This window comes from Enhydra lutris, unplaced genomic scaffold (genome assembly GCF_002288905.1).
Source record: "Enhydra lutris kenyoni isolate GAN:26980312 unplaced genomic scaffold, ASM228890v2 scaffoldscaffold8, whole genome shotgun sequence".
Classification (NCBI taxonomy): Eukaryota; Metazoa; Chordata; class Mammalia; order Carnivora; family Mustelidae; genus Enhydra; species Enhydra lutris.
This window is the reverse complement of record NW_019154092.1, coordinates 26,026,879-26,047,097: the sequence shown is the minus strand read 5'-3', so window position 1 is coordinate 26,047,097 and position 20,219 is coordinate 26,026,879. Positions and strand designations below refer to the sequence as shown.

At 37.7% G+C, this 20,219-nt stretch overlaps 1 protein-coding gene across 1 annotated transcript in view; it reads right to left on the bottom strand.

The window, feature by feature from the left end:
• Positions 1-3,869, bottom strand: part of LOC111142720 (desmoglein 4) — a 29,324-nt gene extending 25,455 nt beyond the window's left edge. Inside the window, 2 exon segments of the mRNA XM_022496002.1 lie at positions 1,808-1,939; positions 3,705-3,869. Coding sequence (XP_022351710.1) covers positions 1,808-1,939; positions 3,705-3,869 — 297 coding nt within the window.
• Between the last annotated feature and the right edge of the window lie 16,350 nt (positions 3,870-20,219).

The following is a 20,219-nucleotide window of genomic DNA, read 5'->3' as shown; positions in this document are numbered from 1 at the left end:
AAAGCAGATCATGAACTACAACGTATAATAGAATAAGAAAAGAATAGCTTTGTAGGCAGATGGGCTGTGGGTTGAAACCGGGTACCATGATTTACATGTGACCTTGGGAAGTTCACTTCACTTTGCCAAGTATCAGCATATAATCCCACCTTCTGTTTATTTTGGGAATTGTATGAGGTAACATATATACACTCCATGCCAATGTCTGGCATTAGGCACATATATGCTTGATGCTAGATATGTTATTATTAACAATACATTGTTCAGTTCTCTGATTTCTCTGCATATAAGGAGTTTGACAGAAGAAATACCATCTTTAGTATTTGTTAAAAGATTGTGTCATACTGATATGTACCTTGACTAGACTTTGGTTGGAGATTTAATCAAAATTATAAATAAGAAAACCAGAAAAGAAACACAGTGTTTAGAAATAATTTTTTGAAATGAAACCTACCATATTACTCATTCACCTGCCAAATAGATTTTATGGCAGATATTCTGCCAAGTAGGTTTAGTTTTAATAGTTTTATATCTGTCGCTCATAAATTTAAACAAAGATAGCTTAAATTTAGAAATCTCGCCTGTATACTAAAGATGAGAACATTCAGTAAAATACTAAGATTTGTGCCCCAAATATCCACAACTAAATAAAGACAGCTGGAAATACAACTTGGATTAGCTCCACTCTAATCCAGAGATCTTATTTGTATAGACAAAAATCCAGGAAATCCTCCAAATGCAATAAAGAGAAAAGAATATGCCATGCAGTGAGAGTGAGTGAAGTAACATAAAACTGTAACTGTGAGTTGAAAGGAAACAATAATTATTTAAAGCTTTCCAAAAATTTTCCCAATTCTGAAAACTTCCCTGAGAGAATATATAATCTCTTCTTGAGCTGAGGTTGTATTTGTCACATCACTGCTGATGCTTGCTACATTTTATGAAAAACTTTATGTATACATTTAAACAATGTATAACCGTAAAGCTTTCAGGAGAGAATTCTGGTTGATCGCTCGACTGATTTCACTAGTGGGGCAAGGCCAAGATGCCCAGAAAGAACTAGTGATACTGTTAATGTGGATCCCATTTTTTTTTAAGATTTTATTTATTTATTTGACAGAGAGAGAGAGAGATCACAAATAGGCAGAGAGGCAGGCAGAGGGGGAGGGGGAAGCAGGCTCTCCATTGAGCAGAGAGTCCAACGTGGAGCTCGATCCTAGGACCCTGAGATCATGACCTGAGCCGAAGGCAGAGGCTTAACCCACTGAGCCTCCCAGGCACCCCTGTGGATCCCATTCTCATGGATCAATTTACTATACTTTCTTCGCTTAACTCTCCTTCCTTTTTAATTACCGTTATTTAGAATACTTTTAAAGTCTCTCCTAATTTCTGGGTATAAGAATCTAGTGGGAACTTCTGACACTTTCTTGGAGAGAATTAATTAATACTATAAACCTTTGATTTGGGGGCGGGATAGTCAGAAGATTATTACTACATGCATTCATTTCCTATAACAGGTGCATAAGACAGATAAGCAGAACACAAATGAACAGATAAAGCCCAGTTGTGCTGGAGATCCAGGCCTCTCCCAGGGTTACTCGAAGACTTTCTGCTCTGTATCAGCTCCCCAAAGGTGATATTCGAAACAGTGGCTCAGCAACATGAGCAGATGACTAGAAGTCACCCGGCTTCCTAAATCACTATGGAGTAGTGAAGACTGCAGATCTCCGAAACGGCTGAGGGCTCTCCTGCCCTGCAGAATCATTTGTTATCAGCACAGCATGCTCCTGTTTATTTCATCACTTACTCTGGCAATCGGATTCCTCTTGGAGTTGTCCTCTCCTTCTCGACAGGCAGCTGCAAACTTGATCCACTCCCGCTTTTGTCTTCTGACCATCTGCCATTTTGTAGTGCCATTTTCAATGTCTAATTCTTTCACCTTATGCAAAAATGGTTCACATTTTGTACAGTGTTAGTACAGTTTCATTTAGGAAAGACATTTATTCAACATTATAAGGTACACCCAGAAGAAGCAGCTGTATTGAATTTGAGGAACAAAGAAGGTGTTTACTAATTCATGACTCGAGATAGGTACAGCCCAGTCACCTGCCTACCTACTTCTTTTGGAATCATCTCACTTTTAACTATAGGATTCTAGGGAAACAAATTTCATTAGCTAAGTGTGGTGCTCACAGTGTCTTATATTGGATAATATGTTATGATTTTTCTTTTTTTCAATTGGTCCTCAGCATGTGGAGGCTTTGCTTATCTCACCCTTCATTGAACTCTGACCAGGCTTTCTGGTCTCCAGAGTATAAAAGACTATACTAGTGTTCCACTGAGTATGTCCTATGCAGAAGCAAAGTTGTGCTGGTGAGTCTGTTCATCTAAAAGAGGGAAGGGATTTTTCTTTTCTGTTGGTAAGGACACCACTCTGGCTAAGCACCCAAATATAGTATTGTAGGATTAGAAGAATATTTTAACTGACTCGGTGGTACTTGTAATAATCCCATGGACAACTTCATATCTTCTCAGTATTGTCCATTTGAATCTTTGCTTGCTCTATGTTTTTTCCTTTGTAGTCTTATGGTGCTTTTGTTGGAGGATGTCTAAGAATTTTTTTTTGAAAGATTTATTTATTTATTTATTTATTTGACAGACTGAGATCACAAGTAGGCAAAGAAGCAGGCAGAGAGAGAGGGGGAAGCAGGCTTCCCGTCAAGCAGAGAGCCCAATGCGGGGCTTGATCCCAGGACCTTGAGATCATGACCTGAGCTGAAGGCAGAGGTTTAACCCACTGAGCCACCCAGGCACCCAGGATGTCTAAGAATTTTATAGTATTCAAGAGTTTAGAAGTGTTACAACATGCACAAGCATTTGTATACATGTATAAATGTATGCATATATTTATATATATAAATATATATATATAAAATTTTAAGTAACTCCTAATGTACTTATTTGAGACACAGATGATTGTAGGTTTGTTTAAGCTATGGCTTCACTTAATTAGTACTTTGTGGGAAGGAAATGTTCCCTGTGAATGGAGCTTATCCTTTCAGGAACCAAAGCATGTACATTTTCCTCCCATTTTGATACGACTTCCTGAAATGTACTACATATTCGCTATTTTGTCAACAAAGATTAGGAAAGCAATTTTGTTTTCTTCAATGGTTTGAGGCTATCATAATGAAAGTTTAACTACTGTAATAAAATAAAGCCCTCCCAGAGATGGAGGATGGGAGCTTTACTTCCTGAACCCCACTCTGACTGGCATCAGATTCTCTGTTGTTCTACTTAGTCATGATTACAAGTTTTTTTACTTTTATATCTTTCCCTCATTGATTGGTCATCGGTTGTCTTTCTTGATGCTATAACTGTCTGAAATTCCTCTTACCATCCTGACATGTTACTGTGCTTCTATTGTTATGCTTTAAGCTGGGAAATGTATGGATAAACTATCAATACAGTTTGAAAAGTAGGAGTTACTATGACATTGAGCTGTCACAAACTATGCCTGAAAACATGGGTATTTAGGAGTATGGGCTTTACCACTGCTATTTCAGTTTGGCAGAGGTTCTTTCTCTTACCTTTTATCTAGATGATTAGGATTTCAAATATTCTGATATTTGACATATGATGTATTACAAAAATACATTTTTCTTTAAATTTTAGATTGAGAAAATAGTTTTATTATACATTACCTCAACGATAAATTCGCTGTTTACTTCCAGCACCACCTGTTAAAGAAGGTACAACATTAGCAAAAATTTGCATAATTAAAGAAACAGTGTCATAAAATCATTACAATGTTCTTTTAGGAATTCATTTCTTAAATATATATTTTGTTCATAATGTGGAATAAACATGGCTAAAACAAAATAAATAATAGACTTTTTTGCCCTCCAAAGGTAGCAAGGCAGGTTAGGATACATCCTTCAACAGAGGCATCCATAGGCTCAGTGGAAGGTATAGCAGACAACTCAAGTGACCACAGTGAATTTTGGAAAGGCCTTGTAGGACAGTAGAGATTAAAATGGTTCTGCAGGATGAAGCTGCTTCGATAAGAGGAATTGATGAAAAAGAAAGTTCAGCCAGAGTAAAACATGAGCATAAGTGTAAAAGATGTTCCAGAAATGATAACTAATAGTATTAGCTGGAAGGTGGAGGAAGTATTAGGAGACATGGGAAACAAGGTCTGGAATGTATTAAGAGACATGGGAAACAAGTTTTAAGGAGACAGGGGAACAAGCTTTAAGGAGACATGGGAAACAAGCTTTACAAGGTTTGGAATGTAAGTTAGGAGACAAATGATTAAGTGTTTTATATGCCAGATTAAGGAGTTTGGACTTTATTGGATAAGAGACTAGGTGTGCCCAGAGCCCTGTGTGTAAAACATGGCATTGACAACAAAAGGTAGATTTTAAAGGAAAAGTACTTGAAGCCAAGACACTTAGGAATTAGCAATTGCTTAGGTAGGACATAGAACACCAATTGCTCCAACTGTGCTAAGTGACACTGGAAAAAGGAGAGGACAGAGACATTCCCAAAGGACTGATAGGTCTTATGGACCATGGGGTGCCAGGGGAGGAAGGGTCAGATGGTTCTGGTGATGTAACCTTGGCTTTCAGGGAAAACTGGGGTCCTAGTCATAGAAACAGAAAATCCAGCATGAGAGTGTCACTGCAATGAGAAGATGACTGATGTTTGTTTTATTCATTTTTAATGTGATTCTAAAATTTGTGATAGATATCAACACTGAAGAAATAGAATTTATCCAAATGTGAGTGCTATTTAAAGTTAAAGACTATGAGGATATTACATGAATAATTTAAAGTAATGAAGTAGTCAGGGAGAGGAATCTTATGGGAGATGCTTATATTTGTGCAGAGTACAGAAGGAAGAAGTCTAAAAGCAGAGGGCTCTGAGAGACTAAGGGAATAGAGAAATCAAGGACCCAGGGTTGTGGGTGCCCAGCACATTCTGTCAGTGTGAGAATGCTAAGAAATGGCGCTGATTGTGGTGGTTGTGGTGGGTTGGTGAGGATGCTGACTTCAGAAAAGAGATTGGATAAGTAGGTGGAAAAGTAGCAAGAAAGGAAGCAGAATAAGTGGAGTGCAGTGATAAGAAATTAGACAAAGAATATTTAATGATCTGTGTGCATAGCAAGGTCAAGTTGAATAGGAACTGAGAAGGTCATGGGTTCTTAAAGCAAGCAGTCATTGTTAACTTTTGCTTTTGGCCTAAGCCAAATTATAGGAGTCAAGGGATGAGTTATTAAAAAAGTGGAAATAGCAATCATAGATTACATTTTCAAGTTAGGAGATAAAAGAAATGTGGGAGAAATGTGGGAGGTAAGATACAGTTTGAGGAGTTAATTAGATCGACTTTTTTTTTTTTATGTTGGGAAATCATTACCAAATATACAATTTAAAGGGAGAGGAAAGGGGGTTTTTGGAGAAAAAGTGATAAGAGGAAAAGGAGAAAGGGAGAGAGAGCAAGAGGAAGACATCAAGGAACAGTTACAATTGTGATTAGAATAGGAATGGCTGGACCAAAACTTTGAGTAAAAAAGAATGGGTAATAAGGTTGACTATTTCTTCTTTGAAACAGAAGAATAAAGAGAGAAAATAATTTTGAGGTATAAGTGGAAGAATATTATACCACCGTTTTGTGGAGTTGGAGTGAGCAAGAATGGGGAGGCATGAGGGAAAGTGAAGGGAAGCCAACTAATGCTTTAAATCAGGAGCAGTGGACCCACCTAGCATTCTTGAGTTAGGGAACACTTGAGCACAGAAAGTTAGAAACAGAGGAAACCAACTATTAGTCCAACTATTAGAAGAGTTTGAAGACTAATTGAGATGAGGAAGCAAGAACCCATCTGTTTTGTGCCTTTTCTAATAGAACTTGGCAGTCTGGGAGCAGGAAGAGAAGGGATGTGAGGGCTGTCCTTTAGTTGGGGATTGTTACAAGCAGACTGGAGATTCAGAGAGGTGATAAGGTACTACTGTGAACTACAGTGAGTCATGGAGCAGAGTGAAATCAGGAAGAGACTAGAGAGAGACTGGGAAAGGGGGAGAGGATGCAGAGCAGATCTGCAGGTGTGAGGGGCATGTAAGAGGGAGTGGGAGGTCTGGCAGGGATTTGGAATGGCACCTGAGTCCAGAAGGGGGAAAAATACAGATTAGAAATTTGGCAGTGGGGCATAGTGTTTCCTTTTTATTCACTTTCTCCCTCTCATGTACTTTTACTAGACATTAGCAAAATATCTAGACCCGGGAAAAAAACTATAGTATTTATTTTTTAAGACTTTTTTTTTTTTTTCATTTTTCTTGGTCAGAGGGGCGGGTAACAAACAGGGGCAGGCAGAGGGAGAAAGAGGCTCCATGCTGAGCAAGGAAACCGATATGGGACTTGATCCCAGGACTCTGGGATCATGACCTGAGCTGAAGGCAGACACTTAACTGACTGAGCCACCCAGGGGTCCCAAAGTTCAATATTTAATAGAAGATGGTTTTATTTGATTGCAAAGGATGTTTTATTTCATCGTAAATAATGCCTGTTGGGGCTTAGGTATTTTTTTTGTTGTTAGAAAATTAGATGATTTTGGAAGGTATAAGGAAAAGTAAAAACACACTAAATCCTACTACTTGGAGATTATCACTGTTAATATTTGGAGAAATTTTTTCAAGCTTTTTTCCTTCTTTTTCTTCCCAAAACATATACATACACAAGCTGTAATTTTTTTTAACCAAAAAGGAGTTATACTATGCCATTTGGTAACTTGTTTTTTGCACTCAATAATTACTGTGGTAAAGTTCCATATCAGTGAATACATAGGGACGTCATACATTGTAAAAGTTGTCTTATGTATCACTCTAACAGGTGTCTTCCATTCATGGCTTTGGGATATTAGGATAAAAGAGAACTGACTAGCTAGTGCTAAGACCAAATTCTGACATGAGACTGTCAGGCACTATCTGACAGTGGGAGATTAACTTAACTGAAAGCACTGCCTTGATGGAAGTCAGAAGGTTGGTGAGCTTGGTACATGAGCCCACAGTTAAGAGGTTCTTGTTCCTCATCTTTAGCTTCCTACTAATCTCTATTTTCTCCGTCTCCTGCACTCTCTTCTCTCTTTCTCACACATGAAATACCTCTCTAATTCTTTCATTTCTTTTATCAGGATTTGGTAGATTTTTCTCATATACACGTTGTATATATTTTGTTAGATTTATACCTAAAATTTTAATTTTGGGATATTTAAATGATACTGTGTTTTAAAATTTCAAATTCCACTTGTTCATTGCTGGTATATTGAAAAGCATTTGGCTTTTGTATATTTATCTTGTATCCTGCAACCTTGTTGTAATTGCTTATTAGTTTCAGGAGTTGTTTTGTCAAGTCTTGCCAATTTTCTACATAGACAATCATGTCATTGCATTTGTGTTGGCTTTTAAAGGAAGGTTGGTAAAGCTTTCTTACTTGCATTGGATTTTTTTTATTTTTCGCTAATGAATTGCCCCTCCATTGAAAACTATTGTACAAACATATTTATTGTGGAGTATAATGTATAGCTTTTATATATGTTCCTTAGGAGTAACAAATCTTTTCTCATTAAGGTTCTCTCCTAACTAGTTACCCCCAATTTTCCTGATATTTAAAAAATTACCAATACAAAGTCCTTTTTTAAATCTGATTATCTATCTATCTATCCATCTATCTACCTTTTGCAAGGGCCAGATAAAAATGATATAATAGCCAAGGCAGTCTTTTTAAAGCAGGAATTGGAGTAAGTCACCCCCTTGCTTAAAACTCTCAAGGCATCTTCCCAGAGCCCTTAGAATGGAATTTAGACTGCCTTCATAGCAAAGAGGCTCTATCTGATTTGGCTCTGCCTATCTCTCAACTCTAACCTTATCTCTGTCCCTTCTCTGTTCCTCCAGGGCCAAGTGTTCCCTTGTCTCAGGTTACTGAGTCACTGCCAGGAAAGCTCAAATTTCTGATTTTCAAAGCACTGGCTCGGTCCCCTTCTCAGTGAGACATCTCTGACTCCCCAGTCTCCAAGCTCTATCAGCATCCATGACTAATGGTTATCAAATCCATCATTGTTACATCTTCCTCTGTAGGAGTCTTCCTAGCATTTTTCAGTGTCTGATGTTATTCTGAAAAGCTTTCCATTTACTTCTCTATTATCTATACTTGTTCATTACTATACATGTTCCAAGAAAGTTGGGACTTTGGGGATCATGTTCTTTTTTTTTTTTTTAAGATTTTTATTTTTTATTTGACAGAGAGAAACATAGCGAGAGAGTGAACACAAGCAGGGGGAGTGGGAGAGAGAGAAGCAGGCTTCCCGCCTAGCAGAGAGGCCGATGCAGGACTCAATTCCAGGAACCTGGGATCATGACCTGAGCTGAAGGCAGACGCTTAAGGACTGAGCCACACGGGTGCCTTGGGGATCATGTTCTTACTCTCCCCTATCAGAATGCCCAGTGTCTAGGCATGCAGTAAATATTTGTTGTAGAAATGAATGGACAATCATTATAAAAATGATAAAGGTATTAAGCCTTGCAAAAATTGAGTGTGGCATGATTAGAAAATGTAGAAGATATAAAGGAAAGAATATACACAGGTACATGGATGTATGAAATAATCCACATAATTCTTTGAAAGAAATTGTTTTACAGTGGCTTTTGATATCCTTTTCTTTTGGTTCATGATATGCATGAGATCACTCACTATCCCTGCTCTTGATTAAGCATTGAACTTGGAGCAGCCTTAGAATGAGTGAGCTGCCTTCTGCGTCCACTCAGACACACTTCTGCCTTGTGGAGGATTTTCTTTCTTCAAATTTAAATGATTTCTTAGACTTCCCCCATACCTTAAATGATAATTTCTGAGCTTTCTTTTCAACTTTTTATCTTTTCTGTAAAGCATTAATCTAATTATAAGTCTGATAAACACATATGAGAAAATAAATATTTGATTAGCAGCATCTGAAGGAATGACTAAAATTGTATATCACGCATTTGTACCATAGGACTTTTAGTGTCAATGTGACTAAATTATGGTTTTGTACCAATGGATAGATGATAGATTAGAAAACCAGTTGGGTAGCAGTGAATCCAACTCCACTCCTTGCAAATACATTGTCATTGTAATAAAATAGCTAGAGGGGACTGCTTTCTACAGGGCTATGTGATGACCCTATGGGATGGTTAAAGTCTTCCTAGACTTGATATTTGTCACAAAACTGTTTAAGAAAAATGAAATTATAAACTTGGTTTGAAATCTAGAAGATGGCTTTGTTTATAATCTGCATTTACTTTGTAAATAGTTGGGTGAGATATAGACCTTTCAGAAAAAGTAGGGATTTAAAAAAAGGAAGACAAAATAATATTTGTAATTTAGTACGGTTTTTCCCCTGCCTCCTATCCAATTGCTTGGTCTTCATAAAATTAGTTCTACTACATGTACAGACTTAGATGAACATATAATATCAATAATTATGGAGACTTACTGTGCTTCAAGTTGTGCAGTTATGGGAAGTATACATGGAAATGTATGTTGTAAATGAAAGTCTTATTCTGATCGAAAGTAGGACAAAATAGGTATTCTATTTTTGCTGAGTGACTATTTGGAATTTATTGCTAATAATGAATCTGCCAGAGGCATTTAGTGTTTAAAAATACTTTAAGAGGGACGCCTGGGTGGCTCAGTTGGTTAAGCGGCTGCCTTCGGCTCAGGTCATGATCCCAGCGTCCTGGGATCGAGTCCCACATCGGGCTCCTTGCTCAGCAGGGAACCTGCTTCTCCCTCTGCCTCTGCCTGCCTCTCGGCCTACTTGTGGTCTCTCTCTCTCTCTGACAAATAAAAAAAAAAAAAAAAAACTTTAAGAACTAGAACACAGGTGCAAAATTTAAGAGAATGACATTTTACTTGTATCCTCTTTATATTTCCAAAATAAATCTTTGGATTTCATTTTCTTATAAGTGATCCTGCAGATAATTTTAAACATTAACATTGCCACTAAAAGAAACATTTTTATAGTATTTTACATTATTGAGAAAGTTTAATAATATTTCATCTATCATTAAAAATGATTTTTTAAATGACCTATATGCTGACAATTCTATTGGGTCCTCTTTTTTAAAAAATTTTATTTATTTATTTGGCACAGAGAGAGAGATCACAAGTAGGCAGAGAGGCAGGCAGAGAGGGGGGAAGCAGGCTCCCCACTGAGCAGAGAGCCCGACACAGAGCTCGATCCCAGGACCCTGAGATCATGACCTGAGCTGAAGGCAGAGGCTTTAACCCACTGAGCCACACAGGCGCCCCAAGGGTCCTCTTTTAATATTGTTGAAAATAAATAATTGAAAATCATATGACTTCCAAGAGGATACTTTATGAGTTTTAGAGTCAATTCTTTCTCAATACTTACATAGATACTTTGAATTATCCTTTGGTTCAGTGCCCCGGATACTTTTATAATCCATTGCAGTGCAACATAATAATATTTTCCATGTGTGAGAGTGTGATTTTCTTTTAAAGTGATATTTGGGAGAGAACTAGCTTGATTCTTCAAGTTCAGGTGCATGCTCATAAGATTGACTTAAGGAAAGAATATATATGTATGGGAACTGAAGATCTAGTAAACTATTCATTTAAAACTATCTGTATACTTGTACCCTCTGAAGTGATCATGTATGTCAGGGATATCGGTATCCCAAATGAAGATTATTGGTATAGCAACAATTAAGCTGGCATCAAGTTTCTTAAGTCTGTGTCTAAGTCAAATAATTTACATCTCAAAGTGGGTATGTAGTCCTAAATTATAATTTAGCTTCATTAAAAGCAATGTGGTTTGGACACATTGGATGCAGAAGAATTGAGCCTGAGTCTTAACTTTGTTTACCAGCTGTGTGATCTTGCATAAATCTCCTAGCCTTTCTCTAATTCAGGTTCTGATCTAAAAAGAATAAAAAGTGTGAAAGTGGTAGGCACAGTAACTGCTCTGTGTATTTATAAAGAGGAAGAAGAGTGAAAGAAAATTTTCCTTTTGTGCTTTAGAGGGTATGTTTACAGCACACCTTATCATATAAAAGTACTAGTCATTCATTTTTAAAGACTTGAAATTAGCTACATCAACCCGGTTAGTCCTCAGTTTAAAGGGATAAAGGCAATTTACTCTTGTCCTCTCTACAGAAGCCAGCTCAATTGAAGAGTATCAACGATCTATGGTTGCCCTATGAATCTGCAAGTAGAAGTGTAAATGTCCCTGAATTGGTTTGTTTTGTTTTGTTTTTTGTTTTAGTCCAAGGAAGTTGCAGTGTTAGATCTTAGGGTTCTTATCTAGGAGAACTTATATTGTGATGATGGGGTGGTGCACTTCTGGTATTTCTGTTTTCTGCTGAGCTGGCTCTACAGATGAGGGTCCTAATAGTCACACTTTCCAAATCCTGTCCCTTTATGGGCAGGTGTTACTGAACGAACTGTGGATTTTATTCTCTAGCCCTACAAAATCATGAACTCTGTCAGGAGACCCTTCACTTCCCAGGAAATACCTGCGAATAGGTGTTTTGGAGGAAGCATGATATGACATCATCTTTCTAAATTGCATATAGCAGCCTAACTACATGAACCTCAATTAAACTATGCAGAATAGTTATGGGTTCCTGGATAATTGTAGAAATTCCTTGCCTATAAAAGTCACCTTTTTGGAGGCTATGTAGGCCACACATCATGCTATGGTGTGGTTTGTCCTGAGAGCATGGTGAAAAGACATCACACAGAATGGAGAGGGTTGAACCAGTTGCCATAATGGTAGAGTACACGAGAAAGGGAGTTAGAGGCAGATGCAGTTGAGGGAACAGAAATGACCCAGAGAGAGGTTTGGTGTCCTGGGTGTGCTATGCTCTCTGTGGCATAGTTTCATGAGAGGGTTTCCCATCTTCCTTGTTCCTTTCCTTTCATTTTTCCTTTCCTTTGAAAGGATTTCCTTCTTTTTTCCTTCCCATCATACCTTTTCCTATGGTATGTACTTAAATTGCATTAGCTGAAGAAACATGAATAGGACTTTTTCTGGCAATATAAAAGTTCCTCAGAAGCTAAAACTACATGCTTGTGCTGCTTACTCTCCAAGATATGATGAAGACCAAGATGGAGTATCTGCCCAGAAAGGGCTTCCACATCCAAAGAAGGAGGAAAGCAGAGAAGTGTAAAAAGATATTGGCATATTGTAGACACTGATAAGGAAGCATGGATAGGATAGAGCATGGGCCCAGTTAAGGGACGGAGTCAATGCTGAAACAGTGGATAAAGTTTTGTACATGTAGTATTGGGTTCAAATTATAACTGTACCACTTATGGTACATTTATGAATCATTTATGCCCTGAAAGTTTCAAAATGCTTTTCTTTATCCCTGAGGACTTCTGTTATGTGTGTGAAATGACTTTGTGCACTGTAAAGTGCTTTGTTCGTGTAAGACAGTAAAATGGGAATTCAGTGGCTGACCAAATCCCCAAGATCCAACTCCAGGGTTGTCTCAGGTTTAAACCCCGGAGCTCACTAGCCACAGTAAAGTGGCCTATTAGCATATAGGTAGGAAATTTGGTGAAGTGACTTGGTGAGAAAGATAAATTAGAAATGAAACCTGGGGCGCCTGGGTGGCTCAGTGGGTTAAAGCCTCTGCTTTCGGCTCAGGTCATGGTCCCGGGGTCCTGGGATCGAGCCCCGCATCGGGCTCTCTGCTCGGCAGGGAGCCTGCTTCCTTTCCTCTCTCTCTGCCTGCCTCTCTGCCTGCTTGTGATCTCTGTCTGTCAAATCAATAAAAAAAAAAAAATCTTAAAAAAGAAATGAAACCCACTCATTATTTAAAAATTTTCATTGATAAAATGTGAACTATTTTCACAGTCCTTTGTGGGGGAGTTCTAGTCTGTAATGATGTACCCATTCTAGGGAGAATAAAACGATAGATAATATTCTGTAGCCAATTTTGGTAAATTGCTGAAGTTTTTCTGGGCCCATTTTTCTTGGTCATTACTTTCTCCTAGGGAGAATATGATGATTTTATACAAGATATTGGAATCTAAGTCATTATGTGTGCTTACTGCAATATTAGACTACACATTATTCTTTTACATACCGAGTGATTTAAAGTAGTAGCTACTGAACAAGTCTATTTTTCATTTTCGTGTCTTCCTTTTTGATGTCAGTTTTTGAAGTCACTTGCACACCTAGGACTATCTTATTAATAAGCAGTTCTCTCCTGAATAATACTTGTAAAAATAATTGAGTAAAGCCATTGGTATCCTCATAGAGGTATGTTAGAGATGCCAAGTACAAGCCTAATTATACCACTTTTGTTTATAATTGAAGGTATATCGAGTAGTAACATTTTAGTTTGTAAGCCGTGTAATTTTCACTGTAGAAAGGAAAGGCAAATACTTCTCATGCAGGTAATATCTGAAGGTTTCACTCCAGTCACTCCTTCCACAAACCCTCTCATCAGAGGTGCTCCCTGTGCATGAAATATTCCAATAGGGCTCCCATTTGGAAAAGGAAGAAAATGTCCCAGGAGCTCAAACAATAGTTTTATTACTTTGTAAGGAACTCCTGCCTGGATCCTCAGGGACTAACGCAGAGTCCGAAGACTGTGTACTCAGGACTGAGAAGTCCTCTTAAAAAGAGAAGTATCTTTGAAAAAGGGGAAACATCACAGAATCTCAAGAGCCATGAAGCATTGTTAGTGCAGGATTTTTATCCTACAACTCCACAGGTAGATACTCTTGAGAAGACCGTAGTAAAATTATGGGTCATGTTACAGTAATAATGCTAGATATCTCTTGGGATTTCACTTTTTTTTTTTTTTTTTTAGTCCAACATGAAGTCTACCAATCTGAAGGCAAAAATATAAATTTTCCTACTTGGATTAAAATATATATTATAATTCCTTAACCACTTATATTGACAACAACAAAAATAATAGAGGTGGGATTTGCTTCCATGTGACCTTTGGCATTTCGTGTTGAAAGAAGGAGGAAAGCTGGTAAGTGAGGAAAGATATTGCAAAGTAACAGACAATATAAAAGAAACATGGAAAGGATACAGCACTGGCCCAATTGGGACATCAGTGTTTCTGTGACAAGCAGTAGTAAAACCAGTCATTTAGTGTTATCTAGGGTATTCTGGTTAGCACAAGTAAAGAACAAAATCAGATAACTTGTTTTTATTGTTGGTGGTGGTGTTCCCGTAAGTCCATACTCCGAGAGATTTGCCTGACAATGAAATAAAACACAAATTTCTGTTCTACCTGGCAGAATCACCTTGTTTTATGTAAGAGCTAAATTGAAAGTGTCTTGCTTTGTTCTAAATACGTTTTAAACTCTGATGTCTGTTTTCAACTTAGAGTGAGATAACATTTATATGCTTAAACCACCTACCTTCTTTACTTTTCAGGAAGGGTAGGACTTGGTTGAAATGTTTACATCTCATATGTAGCAGGAATGACCACCATATGTGCACAAACATTCCTATCTGATAAAAGGTACTTGGCTGTTTTTTTAATGGTATCAACTTGATAAAATACAGGTCTCTCACAGCTAATAATTGTTCTGTCTTAAGTGATTCTTTCCTAGAAAAACTTATACAATCCATAGCATGACCTAAATCTTTAGATTCTTTGACTAAAGTTACAAAAATAATATTTGGGAGTCAGAAATGAACTTCTACTCCCTGACTTTTCAGTAGAGGTCATTAAAGAAACACAGAGTTTCTGCATTACCAGAAGCTTCATGACATCATGCCTAACCGTGTTTCCTGACATGGGACACAATGAAGCCCTGAAAGGTTGGGTGCTTTGACCAAAGTTACCCAGCCCCTTTGAGGGGAAGCTGTAACTCACCCTTAGGGCTTCTGAATCCCAGTTCAGTTTTGATGATACCTGACCACCCCTACCCATTTTAGGCAAAACATGATGAACGTCTTTAGGAGGAAGATGCTGAAAGTCTCACGTGGTAAAATGAGACACCCTATTGTAGCTTAGAATTTTGGGTACCATTTATAGATCATGTCAGTCAAAATCTTGTTTAAAGTACTCTTTGTGGTTCAGATATAGATGACACAAAGTACCCATCTCTGAGAAGCTGCCACACCCTCAATAGTGTAAGCTCCAATGATGCCCAGATGGCCTTTGATTTCGTTAATGAAAAAAGGGCAGAGTTCACGTTCAAAAAATGAAAGACAAGTAGGTGTGCCTATTTTTCACAACACCCATAATATTATACTGATTTTTCCCTAACTTATTCCAATCTTGAGACATGCTCCAAGTTTCTACTTCCTAATTACAAACGTTATTAGTTGAGGTTAAAAGATCTATTAGAAATCTATTAGAAAACACCTTAAATCCATCACAATTACCAAGAAATGTAAAACACAAATACTGTAGTATCAGTGGGAAGTAGGGAGAAATTAAACATCAAAAACATGAAAATCAGTAAGAATAATAAATCAGTGCTACCAAAAAGAGATGCTGAGTATCTGAAATATAATACTCTTCCAAGATCAAGGAGAAGAAAAATTAACTCTTCAATTATTGTCATAAAACATGCCTGTGCAGAGAATAGAAGTCAGACTTTAGTGCTCAGAAGTAGCCTTTAAAATCTGGGTGCATGCATTCAGTTTTCCTTATAAAAACAGAAGATTTATCTGAGTTAAAAGCATGGAGATAACCCCCAGAAGTATAACAAGGGGTCTATACTGGTGATTCTCTTTTCTAAAAATAATTTTTTAGGGGCACCTGGGTGGCTCAATTGGTTAAGCGACTGCCTTCACCTCAGGTCATGATCCTGGAGTCCCAGAATCGAGTCCCACATCAGGCTCCCAGCTCCTTGGGGAGTCTGCTTCTCCCTCTGACCTTCTCCTCGCTCATGCTCTTTCTCACTGTCTGTATCTTAAATAAATAAATAAAATATTAAAAAAATAATTTTTTAAAAAAGGATTTTGTATATTTGAGAGAGAGTGAGAGAGAGAGAGTGTGAGCATGAGCTGGGGAAGCGGCAGACAGAGAGAGAGTGAGGAACAGACTCTGTGCTGAGCTGGAAGCCTAACGTGGGGCTCCGCCCCAGGACCCTGGGATCATGACTTGAGCTGACAGCAGATGCTTAACCGACTGAGCCATCCAAGTGCCCCAATATGGAGGATTCTTAATTTCTATTAAAAATTGAGTCAGGGAACACCTGGGTGGCTCAGTGGGTTAAAGCCTCTGCCTTCGGCTCAGGTCATGATCCCAAAGTCCTGGGATTGAGCCTACTTCCTCCCCTCTCTCTCTCTGCCTGCCTCTCTGCCTACTTGTGATCTCTCTCTTTGTCAAATAAATAAAATCTTTAAAAAATTTTTTAAAAAAATTGAGTCAGACTCTTTCCTTTTCCTTTAATAACATAAGTAAATGATGGTCATTTTAACAAGGAAGTACACTTCTTTTTGGAGTTTTTCAGTTTACAAATGTTCTTCAAAAGTGGTCTTATTTAATAATCTCCCAAACTCAGAGAATGGAATGTTCTACCACTATTCCCTTCCAAGCTTGGGCTGTGTGCTTTTTTGGCAGTGTTAGGCTCCTGCATTGCTTTTGAAGCTTGTGGAAACTGTGAAGCCCAAAATAATGGCACCTGCTGGGCCAACTGGATGGCCATGTGTTCCCTTATCTCCCTAGCCTTGGCTGTTCTCTGCCTTTTAGAACTGATGTGCAGATGAGTCCCATATAATGCCAGTTGCCTGAGAATATGGTGGAAATAATTTTCCAGGCTAATATCTTAGTATCACTGTGGACATTCCTGGGAGACTGAGGTAAGGTAAAAAATAGGGTATTTGCCTTTATTTGCTTTGAAAACAAAATATGTATGAATTCCTAATGATCCCCTCCTCTTATCATTCCCTTTACTTTTTCTTAACTGTGTTGACTGAATTGTTCTGTCATTTGACCATCAATAGACTTATGTCTAATGTAATCTAACTTAGTTTAATTGGTTTTTTTCAAAGATTATTCACTTATGAGAGAGAGAGAAAGAGAGTGCATGAATTGGGGGAGGGGCAAAGAGAGAGGGAGAGACTCTCAAGCGGACTCCTTGCTGAGTGCAGAGTCCGTCTCAGGGCTTGATTCCACGATCATGAGATGACATGAGCCAAAATCAAGTGTTAGATACTTAACTAAGTCACCCAGGTCCCCCCAGTTGAGTTTTTAAAATAGATTTTTCTAATTGAAAATTAGTGAATTGACTAGCCTGATCTTCATTCTATAGGGGCCTGGCATCAGAAGCTGCCTTACCTTATTCAAGGATAGGATACTTGCTATGCAGGATACCTGTCTGGAAAGCACTTCATGCCTTGAGCACCCAAGGGTTGGAGGAAACTAGCATAATATTCAAAAAGCCATGCTTATTTTAAAGAAATATATCATTTAAATGGTTCCTTCCTGGACTGCAGGAATACTTTAATAGTGCCAGAAAGGGTTTGTCCTAATGACTTGGTTTTCTTCATTTTCTTTAGCCATTTCTGATAGGAAAAAATTCTCATATGAGTTAAATATTTCATGGTTATTCATAATGTAATTTTGACATAGCTAACATTCCTTCATTTTTGAAACAAACCCGCAGGGAAATAACTGTTTAAAAGAAATGGGCTTGGGGCACCTGGGTGGCTCAGTGGGTTAAGCCTCTGCCTTCAGCTCAGGTCATGATTTCAGGATCCTGGGATTGAGCCCGCATCGAGCTCTCTGCTCAGAAGTGAGCCTGCTTCCTCCTCTCTCTGCCTGCCTCTCTGCCTACTTGTGATCTCTCTCTCTCTCTCTGTCAAATAAATAAATAAAATCTTTAAATAAATAAATAAATAAATAAAAGAAATGGGCTTGACCAACTTTGCTTCCCTACATATATAGAATCCATTTGCACTGGGAATTTTGACAGCAACCTGTTTGGTTTAAGTATAAATAAAAGAGAATAGAAAAATAATTTTGTTTCTGACTATAAATTTTAGAATTGTTCTAGTATTTAATCTGAATTAGACTATGCCTGTGATGCCATTGAATTCTAATCTCCCTGCTTTTCTATGGCATTTGGTCCCTAAAGCATGAAGAGTCCTTTCAAGTCACCTCTGGCTGAACTCACAGAACTCTCTTTATAGGAACAGGTTTAGAAAGGAATAAATCCCATGCAGAAAGTCTGACAACTAACAGAAGAGTTAGGTCTTAAGTCTGCATTTCCTTTCCAGGCCTTAAATTCTACTTACCATTAAAATAATCAAAAGGCAAATGTTTCTGAAAAGGAGCCAATCCATTCCTTCGAGTCTCTCTTGCACAGGAACCCCAGTACGATTTGATGTTAGTCCTAGTCCTCTGGGTTCTGAATTCGGCTCTGCAGGAAGATCTGCTTCAAGATGCTCTTTTAGGAGGGCATGGATGATAACTCTGGTGCTCTCTGGGCAGAGGAATGAAGATGTTCTATAATGACTCTGTTTCCCCACCCCAAACTCTTGGGCTGGTCTGGAAGGCTGGCATTGTTTGAGCTCTGGGTAAGAACATAGACACACCTTGATTCTTATTGCAATGAAACCCTTTGTTGGACACCAAAGAAAAATCTTATAGAGTGAGGACAAGATTTACAGGGAAGATACCCAATGAATAATAAATTACTCACAACATGAAAAATAATTAAAATGTTAGGGCCTATCATCATGCTGAATAAAATTAGTAGGCTGCTTCTTCTGCCAACATCGTAAAAGCAAAATTATATATACTGACAACACACACACACAGGTCCACTACAGAACCAACTTCAAGGACTGACACTTTGAGCAGAGGGCCTTGTGAAAAGGGATCAGGCCCAAAGGATGGTGTAGGGAGAGAGAATAAGGAAACTCTCATCTCTTAATTCAGGTGATTCCTGCTTCCCTCCTTGAGAAATCCTATCAAACTGCATTTCTCAACTTTAAAGATGTTCTGAAAAAATAAGGTTAGGATAAAGAGACTCTAATTTCACTAGTATGTTTGTTCCCACATTTTTGCACTTTCTTTCCTCAATATACAGTTGAACCTATTATATATGGTACTAATTGACTAAACTGTCTTAAGGTAACCACAAGACAGAGTTTGCTCATTCTTTGTGGCATTTCCACTGGTTAAAAAAAAAAAAGTACATAACACGGGTAAAGAACACATTTGAAATCCTCATAAATATTAAGGAGAAACTGAAATCAGGAACCTGAGAATTTAAGGGGTAAACAGAGCTGCAGCTAGATGTTCCTGAAAAATCACTTCCCTTTTTCCATTTCTCTTTTATCCATTGTTAGTGTGGGTTTAGAATAGATGTATTTTCCCCACGAAAAAATTGCAAGTTGGCAAGTATCATTAACAAACATAAAAAGAAAATGTGGTTGAATGTTCTCTAACTGCTAATATGTGTTGGCTGGAGAATTTGATACAGTTCTTTACCTGCTAATACATGTTGGTTAGAGACTGATCTTGTCTTCACTACCTCACTGCTGCAATTCTGGAATAAGAAGTGCTCTATCACTGGTTAGTGGGAATTATTCTAAATAACATTTAATCTTTGAGAATCTTAGTCTGGCATTTTGGGGAGCCTAGGAGAGAGCAATAGAGGGCTGACATAGTATCCTAAAATGAAGATAAATGAATTATATGTTGAAAATATTTATAAGAAAGCAGGAAATTATATTTAAGCAATGGAAAAAGTGAATTATTACAAAAATGTGGTATTTGGATACATCCATCCAAGCCAAATCTAATATTTGAAGATATCTACCTAATTCAAAAATATATAAATTGACCTGATTAAGCATGCGTATGGTATCAAGTTTTGAAGCACATACAGAGATCCTCCAGATATTAATTTACTCTTCCATTGTGTGTTAGATAAATACTTAAACCAAGAGTTATGGAAAGCTATGCTTGAGTAAATAAGCTTTTAAAAAAAATCTTTTACAACGGTTTTCCATATAACTGAGCTTTCATCCTTTGTTTTCATAAATTGTTCAGAGGTTTGAAATGTGACAATTGTCTCTACCTTGGAAAAACTTTATTTTATAGCAAGGTTAGAACAGCATTAAATACTTTTATTTTTCAAATATAACCTCTATCAATAGTGCTAGTGAGTTTTGGGCTTTGGGGACACAATGGCATTTTTCCTGTGTTTCTTAATATGTGAGA